The 11,430-nt window shown below is 41.1% G+C and overlaps 1 protein-coding gene across 9 annotated transcripts; it reads left to right on the top strand.

Annotated features, from left to right (window-relative positions):
• Nucleotides 1-404: 404 nt before the first annotated feature.
• Dlg5 (MAGUK family member discs large 5) lies at nt 405-11,424 on the top strand. Of its 9 annotated transcripts, none has more exons than XM_026814890.1 (13): nt 405-492; nt 1,186-1,291; nt 1,885-1,902; nt 2,195-2,342; nt 2,473-2,821; nt 2,888-3,307; nt 3,513-4,595; nt 4,676-6,632; nt 6,820-7,849; nt 7,925-8,166; nt 8,245-8,474; nt 8,655-8,874; nt 8,963-11,424. In XM_026814890.1, the coding sequence occupies exons 2-13, from the start codon at nt 1,249-1,251 to the stop codon at nt 9,067-9,069; spliced, it is 5,847 nt and encodes a 1,948-aa protein (XP_026670691.1). In that variant the 5' UTR covers nt 405-492; nt 1,186-1,248; the 3' UTR covers nt 9,070-11,424. The 9 variants fall into 9 exon arrangements, with proteins under 9 accessions (XP_026670691.1, XP_026670689.1, XP_026670688.1 ...); XM_026814888.1 differs by having other exon boundaries at nt 433-492; nt 1,051-1,291; XM_026814887.1 differs by lacking the exon at nt 405-492 and adding an exon at nt 504-638 and having other exon boundaries at nt 713-1,291.
• Nucleotides 11,425-11,430: the final 6 nt, after the last annotated feature.

Raw genomic sequence — 11,430 nt, 5'->3', positions numbered from 1 at the left:
AGATTAGCTCGAAACTTTCATCGACAGATAACGTAACGAGAGCGGATCACGTTTATTTAAAAATAAACTCTTTTAGACATGTAGAAAGCAAGATTGTTGAATAATCTTAGAGGTAAGCGAAGGATATTTATAAATTCTATATTAACCTCAGAAAAATAGTGCAGTTCCAGCGACTTGATAAAAGTTGTTTTTTCATTTCATCAACGAACGTAAGACGTTCTAGATCATTAGTACGATCGAAATATGATCTGTGTACTATTATTTGAGCTTGAATACGAGAGTCTTCGATAAAAAATACACTGTTTTTCCGGGAATGCAGAACGACAATGCAGGATGACCGACATGATCGACTAATCTTGCGTGGATGGTAGCGCCACGAGGCTGGACAACAAGCTCGTTCACAAAGCACGTATGTTTATTATCGACAATGCGAAACAGGCTGTGTAGTGGCGGAATGAAAATGGCTAATTGTCAGGTTCGTTGGTGCAGCAGGTGAGCGATCAATTATCGTTAATATCGGGACATTAGTCGCCTCGGGATGAACGGTGCGCAGTCCGCGGCGATACGAGCGGCCGTAGCCAGTGAAAATTGTGCCGATCCTCAGTGTTGTCCGACGGTTTAACGGATTATCCGGAAAGGTGCGCGATCGGGATTACTGTTAAAGGCTCGCTGGCTCCTTTTTTTCAGGCAGTGATAACAAGTTTTTTCGCAGTTTGTTAGAAATGAGTCAGCCGGCGATCGTCGATCGTCCGTGCCCGCTTTCGTCCGAGGATCGATAACCCCTCGGGATTGACAGGGGAAAAAAAGGGGAACGGATGCGAGACGCGGTCTCGTATAAGAGACTCGAGACACATCAGCAAAACGTAGATTAATTTATTACGTCCATTCAGAAAACATACGTCCACCCGTTATTTCTCCGGTATCGGTACATATAACCGCGCGGAAAAAAGTGATGCATGAAAAAGTCTTTATACACACACACCATTATGTATAAGGTACAACAACGTGTTTGTATTGGAGTATGAGCCGCTCTGTATGTATGTGTGCCAGGTGCACTGTTGCATCCCTCTGATGAGCGCCATGCACCGTTTAGACCATAGCCGTAATGTCATCCCGAAGGCTACTTCTTAGTAATTCACAAAGGGTTCACTCTTCCGTGAAGTACAGCGCATGGATACTTTCCAGGCAATACCTAGCACGTACCTTGCTAGAGAAGTATTTGTGGTAGATCCTCGGTGAATCAAGAGTATGGCTTCTGGTGCATCTTCTCTGGATAGTGCTGGAAGTAGTGGTGAGCATAGTTCTTAGTTTTCTGCATTACATTTTAATACGTATGTTTACACTGGCTGCATATCCTTGTCGGGTACGGATATAAATGGAAAAGTTTGACCCAGTAATTTCAACGCTACTGATGAAAGGGTTTGTCAAGCTAATTTTAATCTCTGAAGCAAACAAAAGTAATGAGAGGCAGTGTTTTACCTGTATTTTAGGTGATCGAAAGCATAACTGTTAACATTGTCATATTACATGTTCCAAAGTTTGATGTTATACATTTGATAGTGGTTTTAATCATCATTTTTAAAGAAACAAATTAAACATGTACAGAGCAGGTAGATAATTCATTAGTTTCGTGTTTAATTAACGCATTTTAGGCGGTACATAAAGACTACATGTAATTTCACTTTGCAAAAAACAGTGAATCATGATGCTTACATGCGTGACATAGAGTTTCTTTCCTGGTGAAAGCTAACTAGGCCCCTGATTATATTGTTCTACCAATTGTAACAACACGATGTATCCAGTACAAATATAATCATTTTACTTTTCATATTTACGGTGAGGCAAATATTGTGCTCCTGACTAATATTAATCTTCTTTTTGCAGATGGAGCACTTAATATGGGTAAGGATGATAAGTAAGGACCATTTATATAACTCAAATTTACTGTATGTTGAAAATTGTTGTGCAACAAGCGAATTGTTCACAGTAGTTTATATTCAGTTCATTACAATTTTATTAGAACGTCTGAGAGATCAATTATTTTTAACACATATGCACACAGACACATTCGACATTTTCAATTTAATACACAGAATGTTGCATTAATATGATTTTTGTTCAATGTACAAATATGTCCTTTACTTTTTAATTTATTATTTTGCAATGTGCACTCGATTTAATTTATGGCATGCAGAAAGAGATAGTGGAGGGTATGGCAGCGTTGGCAGTCCCGTCGGTGGTCCCGAATGTCGTAGCGATTACGATGGTTTGCAAGCTCAGTGTGATCAAGCCATGCATCAGCTTCAGCTACTTAGGCACAAACACTCCGATACTATAAGACGGTTTGTCCCAGTTTTTTTTATTTGCCACGGTATCGCTTGATCTTTTCTCATTGTGTGTTCCATGTTTCGAACATCGATCAATAAGCATAGACAATTGTACATTTATGTAATGAACCATTTCGTTCTGCAGGTGTGAACATACTATGAAAGAATTGGAATACTACAGAGGACAGAACATAGCAGTCATGAACCAGTTGGAGGCAACATCACAGGAGAGCTCCGCGTTGCGGGGCAAATATGGAGATCTGGTTAACGATAAGCAACGCCTCGACCGTGAGGTTCAGGCGTTGCAGAAGGAGGTATCCGAACTACGGTGTCAGAATCAAGAAGTTCTTGTTTCTAACACCGGGAACGGGGACACTATGAACCAGCACTATTTATCGGCACTTCGAAAATACGAAGCCATCAAAGACGATTACGATGCTCTCAGGAAGCGATACGATGATTTAATATCATCGCATTCGTCGGCTGTTAACAAGGTGAGCATAATCATACTTCTTCGTAACTTCTCAAGCTTTATTCATATAATTTTATATGACATTCAGTTGGAATTATCTCAAGAAGAAGCCGTGAGGTTGAAGAAACAGTACGACGATATTGTTCAAGAACGTAATAGCGCTGTTCGTGAACGTAACGGTTTGAAACAACAGTGCACCGCTGCTATTAGGCAATGGGACATCGCGCTTAGGGAGAGAAACGAATATCGCGAGGCGTTGGCCAAGGTGCAGCAACAACACGAAGAGGCAGTGAAGGAGATCAATCATGCTATGGTATTGCGTATGAAGGCTAGTAAAGATATGAAACGGCTGCAGGAGGAGAGAAATGCCGCGTTACAGGAGTACAGTTTAATTATGGGCGAGCGCGACACGGTTCACAAGGAGATGGAGAAACTCGGCGACGATCTCACACAAGCTTACACGAAAATCACACATTTGGAGAACCAGAACAAGCAACTTATAGAAGAGGTACGTCTTCATTTTTAAAGTAACTTATTTTACTCTTTTACTCTAATGTAATTGTTTAAGTAGAACAATTTGTTCGTTATTACTTTTTTCTAATAAATCTTATATTGGTTTTAGCTATTTATACGTAGTACATTACTTGCCGTACTACGCATACTATTTTTAAATGAACGTTCTGTGTTTTAATATCTGCCTTCAATATTTTTAGAAAAAAGCTTTATCCTATCAAATCGAAACTTTAAGAAGAGAAATTTCATCTGCGTTGCAAGATCGAGACGAGGCTTTGAAACAGTGTAACGAGTTACGTCAGAAGTTCGGCGATTATTCCGAAGGTTCAAACAGAGATTACAAGAATCGTATGGAACTGCACTCGTACAATCGCGAACGGGATAACCCAAACAAAGAAGCCGAAAGGGAAAATAACCCGACGGATTATACTAAACGGGATAAGGAACGTATGGACAATTTGGATCAAGCGAATTTGGAATTGGACAAGCTGAGGAAAACCGTGGATAAGTTGCAAGCCGAACTCGAAGAAGCTCTCCAAGAAGCGGAAGTATCGAAACGAAGGAGAGATTGGGCTTTCAGTGAAAGGGATAAAATAGTTTTAGAGAGGGAAAGTATTAGAACTCTTTGTGATAGATTAAGGAAGGAACGCGATCGTGCGGTTTCGGAACTGGCGGGCGCTCTGCGTGACTCCGACGATATTAAGAAACAACGGAACGAGGCGTCGAAGGAGCTGAAAGATCTGAAGGAGAAGATCGAGTCCGGTGATCACGCGTTAAGAGCGAGCCAATTCGCGCAGAGCTTGTCGCACGCACACGATTCGGCGATCGACGCCGATGTTAGCGATTGGGAGATTCTCACCGTTCATTTGGATCTCAGTCGAGTGTGCTTGGATTCTGAACGCGATTTGGGGCTCACACTTGTCGGAGGCCGTGACAATCCGTACTATCCGAACGATACAGGGGTTTACGTTGCTCAAGTAATATCGGGAAGTGCTATCGACGGCAAATTAAGGGTGAACGATTGCATTATACGAGTAAACAACGTGGACTGTGCATCCACGCGTGCGATCATGGATACTTTACGTACCTGTTCGATGGGATCAGCTACACTGACAATAAGAAGACGACGGTTAACTAGAAGATCGTTAAGAACAACTCAATTACCCGTTGGTTCAGTTCCTCATGGTATCTCTTTGGAACTTGGAGTATACATTTCGAAAATTTCACCTGGTAGTTTAGCTGCTAAAGATGGTAATCTTGCCGTCGGCGATAGGGTGTTAAATGTACGTCTTATAGATAGCTGTTTCATATTAGTTTATCAGTTTCGTTTAAGTGTCGATCTAACATTTGTCCTTTTGTTTAGATTAATGGTAAAGCAATGGAAGGCATTAATTCCAGCCAAGAAGCCATGAATACTTTGAATGACACCAGCATGGACGTCCTGACTATTACAACGTTAAAGGGGATACCGTTGCCTTCGGCAACCAGTTCCGAGACTATGACCATGGACGGTAGTTTCGGCGCCGAGAAACAAAAAATGGTGAATAGTTGCTCCCAAACGGAGCAGGAGAGATTGCTGTTGAAGATTCCGTCGGATGATTACGAAAGGAGACACGTCGCTGCCCAGAACTTTGGCGATAGAAGCGTCTACAAAATTTCGAAGTCGGTCAGCAGCGAGAAACCGAGCGGGACGCCGATCAGCAACGCTTGGGACAATCTACGGGGGAAAATCGACATTGTACGTGGACGTAAGCACAGTAAAGATCGTGAGGAGAAGAAGAAACGGCATCGCAATTCGAGCCCAAATACGTTTGAACAGGAACAGGATGCTATAGCGGAATTGGACTCGGTGATTGAGAGCTATCACAAGAAAGCGAATAACGGGGTATTGAAACGAAGTAAGCGGCGCGGAACGGAAAAAGTCGAGAAGAATGGAGGTACGTGGCCGAAAGCGAGAGGTGGGCCTCTAATCCAAAATGGCACTGGTACTATTTTACATTCACGTAAGACGAAAGAACGGCTGCCCTTAAGTGTACTTCTTAACCAACCGCCAAAGTATGAAAGTTATAATTATAATCGTATTTCCAATCCCATCCCCTTGACCAATTTCTCGAACGTGAACAATCGGCATACGGTATATAAATCAGTAGAAAAACCATTACCAAACTTCCTTAAAACTGGACCTTTATTTAGTCAAAAATCCTTTACTCCAGTGGTGCAGTTCAAAGATATACCGATAGATAAGAAACCGGGGCCCGACTTCGAGAGCACAGAGAACAGACTTAGTTCTACGCTGACGCCATCCGAAACTAGTATCGACTTTTCCGTGAAATCGGGCACTACGGGGAAAGACGTAGAATACTTCTCGAAGAAGAGAGCACAAAAATATACCCCTAGCAACGAGAGCCAGGTAGACACGCTGCAACATAACAGAGCCCAGTCCCAGCTCTATTCCGGGGCTGGATCATCGACGTCGTCGACCAGCGGCCCTAGACAACAGTTGACCGGTAATTTTTCATTTCCCCCGTATACGCATTCGCATCCGCATCCCCATCAACAAAATTCTTTACCTTCGAGATACCCGTCCCCGCCGTCTTTGCCGTCTGCACAGTCCGGGGAGTCGATAGGACTGCCCGATGCACGATCATATTGTTTCGAACCTTCGTATAGCCCCGGCCCGCAAACAGGATTCGGGCATTTGCACACACCCTCTGTAGATTTGCATTATCATAAATCGCGCGCACCGCCGATCGGCACCGCGTACGATGTACCTGCGTACACGCATGGCTACGAAGGCGGAACGTTTCCGAGAAAGAAGGAGAATCAACGTTTTCGAATACCGTCAAATCCTAGCGTCACTTCGAAAAGCAGCGTGGGTAAATTGTCCACCGGCAGCATAGAGAGAACCTCGGAAAGAGGCAGCCCGATGCCGACGTTCCACGTGGAAGTACTTAGCCCCGGCACCGGCGGTGGAACCAGTGCCGGTGGAACGTTCAGAGGGAGTAGCGGGAACAAACGGTCCAGCATGCCGGACTATTGTTATTCCCAACCCAGACCGGCACCCGGTGAACTCCGAAGAGTTCACATAGACAAGTCGGTCGAGCCTTTGGGTATTCAGATCTCATGTCTGGAGAGCGGCGGTGTGTTCGTGTCCACTGTCAGCGAGCACAGTTTAGCCTCTCAAGTAGGTCTACAAATCGGCGACCAATTGCTCGAAGTCTGCGGTATCAACATGAGAAGTGCCACTTATCAACTTGCTGCCAACGTGTTGCGTCAGTGCGGTAATTCCATTACGATGCTGGTGCAGTACAGCCCGGACAGTGAGTACAGTATTTTCTTTGTTCGAAGTATAATGATATTAATATCAGTAATAATAACAATAATCCCTGATCACAAGCTCTGCACTTTAAACGAATCTTCTTGCACCGTTCTCGTTAAATGTTTATCATTATTGCATGGCTCTCATCCTGATATATAATCGTGTTAATACGCGGACTTTTTTGTCAGAATACAACGAGTTGGAGGAAGGCTCCGCTTCCTCGAGTTCATCGGAAGCTGGCGGTGTCGAAGGAGGCAGCCGCAGTGGGTCACCGACACCGTGCAATAGTCCCGAAGCTCCTAGAAAAACGACTATCGAAGTGGTCGAAACTTCGGAACCTGAACGCGATGCTTCTAGTAGTTTAAGTACAACGCGCGACACTTCCAATACCTTAACTATCATGCGAGAGACTACGAACACTTTGGAGCCGCCTCGTACGATTCGAGAACGGGACATAAGGAATTCTGCTTCGCTGGAAGTGCGAGGTACACAGGAAAGGGAAAGAGAAATTAGGCAATCCGCGTCGTTGGACATTAACATTAGGAAGCCGGAACTTCGTAGTTCAGCGACGTTAGATGGTTTGCGAAATTCCGCGACGCTCGACACGTTACGCGGTACCGCTAACACCTTGACCCGCGCTCAGTTGAATGCAGCAACCACGTTACAACGACAGAACGCTACAATAAGAAGTCCTACGCAAGTTCAAGACGACCAAAATCGTAAAAGTCCGCCACCAAGCGAACCAAGATACCTTTTCATTGAGACAAGGAAGTGTTCGAACTTGGGGATCTCTCTTGTCGGTGGCAATGGTGTCGGAATATTTGTACATTCGGTACAGCCGGGATGCCTCGCGGAGGACGCAGGATTACGTACCGGTGATCGTATCCTAGAATACAATGGCGTGGATCTTAGACAAGCGACTGCGGAGCAAGCTGCTCTGGAACTTGCTAGACCGGCGGACAAAGTGACCTTGATCGCTCAATACGTACCTGACAGGTATAACGAGGTGAAGGATAAGCCCGGCGACAGTTTCTATGTAAAAGCGATGTTCGATCGAACGGGCGAAGTCGGTGACAGCCTACAGCTTAGATTTAATAAAGACGATATTTTGTACGTCGATAATACAATGTTCAATGGCACACCGGGTCATTGGAGAGCTTGGATAGTCGATCAGAGCGGAAGGAGGCAAACCTGTGGCATAATCCCGAGTAAATTTAAGTAAGTTCATTCCAACAATCATTTAGGATTGTTTATTATTCACATGCTTGCTCACACGAGTATTTATAATATCAGGGTCGAAGAAGAATTACTTTTGCGACGCTCGTTAGGCGACTTGGAAACGGATACTACCAGGAGAGGTAGCACAAGTGCGAGAAGAAGCTTTTTCCGCCGAAAAAAACATCAACGTTCTTCCAGTAGGGACAGTAAAGAATTATCGCATCTTACGGGAGTGAATTTAGGTTGGTACAGCGATAGCGGGACGCTTAACGAAGAAACGCTTCCAGCGAGCTACCAACGTGTCGAGAGATTGGATTGTAAGTAACGTCGAACAGTGTAAAATTTTATTTATTATGCAGGATATTGAACTGTCGTCAATATCGTTTTTTATATAGATCCAGCTTTAAGACCGGTATTAATTATCGGGCCTTTGAGCGAGTGCGTGGTGACGAAACTGTTGCAAGAATTTCCAGGACAGTTCTCTAGGTGTCTTCCAGAAGCTATGCACTGTTCCCAAGCGACGCTCGAACAAGGTCTACGCGACTCGCTATATGTGGATTATAGAAAAAAAGGAAGCTATTTCGAGTGTACTACGGTGCAAGCCGTCAAGGACATCTGCGAGAAGGTATTTTTTATACTCGATAGGTGTACGATATTGATAACGCTATTTATAGCTAGCATATATAAACACACGAACTAAATTGAACAACTAAAATTAGAATGGATAGAATTTATTTAATTTGTAGGACTTTATTTTTATTTACTCGTTTTGTTAAAAACTTTATTCTTCGTCGTTTATTTACAGAATACTCATTGCATTTTGGACGTATCGATCGCGTCGATCGAGCGGCTTCATCGACATCAAATCTATCCTATAGTCTTGTTGATCAAATTTAAAAGCACGAAACAGATAAAGGAAGTGAAAGATTCCAGATATCCGAGCGACAAAGTTAGCGCTAAGGCTGCTAAGGAAATGTACGAACAGGCATTAAAGTTGGAAGCCGAATATAAGCATTACATCTCCGGTAAGGATATTTATGAAACGCGGGATTGTTTATTCGGTGGTTTAAGAGTCAGTTTCATTTTTATTGATAATTCTTTCATTTGTTTTAGCTGTAATCCCGGCTGGCGTAAATGTAGCTTATATCTGCACGCAAGTTAAAGCTTCGGTCGATGAAGAACAGAGCAAAGCGCTGTGGGTTCCTAGAGGACCTCCCTGACATTTAAGGGGGGGTTCCCACAAACCGCAGTGGAAATCCATCTAAATTCCACCGGGGGGCCCTTCCGCAGTACGATCGTACAAAAAACAATTGTTACAAAATTTGTTTATTTATGGTCTCTTCAGTTCTCGCCACAGTATACAAGATTTTTTCTTCTCACGTAATTATTTTATATCCTTACTTGTTTCGGTTGTGATGCGACTCTGTAAAAATGAACATATTTTCTCCCTTTTTTTTATCTTTTACGTACTTCTTATATTGAGGTTTGATATTAGTCATGCGCTTTATTCTAATTAACTTCGCCGAGAGTGTTATCTATTTATATTATCTATTTTATTATTTCAGTTTGAAATGCTTGAAGCTGAACAATATTACGTCATATATAATCTCCTATAAAATCATATATAAGATCGCAAAACAAGACTTTGCATTAAAAAACTTTTGATATTTAAAGAACATACCGACATTTGTATCATGATCACATTCATAGCAATTCTATGTGCTACGTTTCAGAAACTTCCATCATGAAGATAACGAATCGTTGATGTATTACCATTCAGTATTTGCGAACTGATTTCAATAGGCAGTTAGAATACGAATGAAGTTGCTATTCTGCTTCGAACCTCGATCGATCATAATTTCTATCTATGAGTAAGGATTAAATAACAGTGTGAAACAGGTTGTCTAACGACAATTGCTACGAGACCATAAATGAATCGATGTAGCAAATAATTCATCGTACCGTGGCCCGTAAAACAGTTATCGTTGGTGGACGAATTTATTAAAGTTGTTAGTAGCGTCATAAGTTTCAGCCAACATCGCGTTCGGCTGGTGTTATTTTAACCCCTCGGATCATTTCGTTGTACAGAATAATTATTTCGCGTGATTAGTATTATTGTACAGAGGATGTAATATTATAAATTAAAAGAAGAAAGGGTTACTTATCTGTATATAATTTACTTACAGAACTTATGGATTATATGCTTATTAACTTTTTAGTCTAAATATAATTGAATCGTTTAGATTTAAGTGATATTTTTAGTCAATTGTTTTATTAAAAGAAGCAGTTTATGATCCATTAGTTAACGTGGTTTGAGGGGTTCACGTTTTATTTTTGTTTCAAAATTCAGGAATTGAAAAATGTAAAGAAACGAATATGGGATCGATAAACAATTTTACCAATCTCGAGTTTGTAAATATAAAGCGGTACGCGTCGGTGAAACAAAATTCAATTCGGTATACATAAAACCGCTCCTAACAAAGCGATGTAATATGTAACGATACGCGTTACTGCTATTACGAATCATTTTACGAATTTATATATCGTAACAATACTTCGTTAATCGAGTTTAAGGCGCTCTGTAAGGTGCAGTCATATTTCTCAAGTATACATAAAATTTGAATACGTATCGATACGTATCTACATTGAGGATTCGGAATATTTTTAAATGTAAGGATAATAATCTTTTTTTTAAATACCATTGGTACAAAATTATTTTGACAAAATTTTGCGGACTCTGTTTGCAATACTTGAATACGCAATTTTTTATGCGGTGTATGACCTCGCGATTTTAAAAAAAGATTATTTTTAATAATATTAAGAAATATCAGATTGAAATTTGGAATCATTTGCTTAACTCTTTCATGGCCAGTATAACACACAAAAATAATTATTTATTATACGTAAATATTATTATGATTGTATGAACGTGTGATGGTATTTCATATAAAGTAAGAATTGAGAAAAGATTAATGAAATTTAAAGTGGTAAAATATTCTGGCCAAGGAAGGGTTGAATCTCAATGAGAATTGTCCAAATTCAAACGCGGAAGAAACATGAAGCAACGGAATACGAAAAAATGGATAAACTTTGAAACGTTATATACTTTTTGTAAAACAGAAATTTAGTTTTCTAACGAGACAATATTTAGGCGTAAGTGATCGAAGTGAGACCAAAAATTAAAGGGATACTATGCTAATTCATAAAAATTCTGTACTGATTAAATTTATTCTTCGTGCATTTAATGCGAACAATTTTTGATACGTTTGCAAAACTATCGGCGCGAACTTTGCAATAAAAAACAGAGATACACGTGTCTTTGCAAAATGAACTTCGGCAGCTGAATAATTGATCAGGAATTGCGTTCCAATCCCAGGGTATACATATAGTCTTTTATAAATTACGATCGTGAATAATCTAGAAATTAAAATTAGAATCGTACTAGTTAACTAACGTAACGTTAATATTTTTGGGAAAAGAATATTTCAGCTTGATTTTTTTAGTACTTGGAGCAAATACGAAATGCATATGTATATATTTTACACGTGTACGAACTTAAACGTTATACGTGTGTAAGGTGA

Source organism: Ceratina calcarata, unplaced genomic scaffold, assembly GCF_001652005.2.
Source record: "Ceratina calcarata isolate Rehan_Ccalc_2016 unplaced genomic scaffold, ASM165200v1 scaffold406, whole genome shotgun sequence".
Taxonomy (NCBI): Eukaryota; Metazoa; Arthropoda; class Insecta; order Hymenoptera; family Apidae; genus Ceratina; species Ceratina calcarata.
This window is presented reverse-complemented; position numbering and strand designations above follow the sequence as displayed.

Coding starts and splice junctions, on each gene's coding strand:
- Dlg5 (XM_026814890.1), top strand. CDS start 1,249: ATGGCTTCTGGTGCATCTTCTCTGGATAGTGCTGGAAGTAGTG. Junction 2,822..2,887: donor ATTCGTCGGCTGTTAACAAG/GTGAGCATAATC, acceptor TATGACATTCAG/TTGGAATTATCTCAAGAAGA. Junction 8,875..8,962: donor ATATAAGCATTACATCTCCG/GTAAGGATATTT, acceptor CATTTGTTTTAG/CTGTAATCCCGGCTGGCGTA.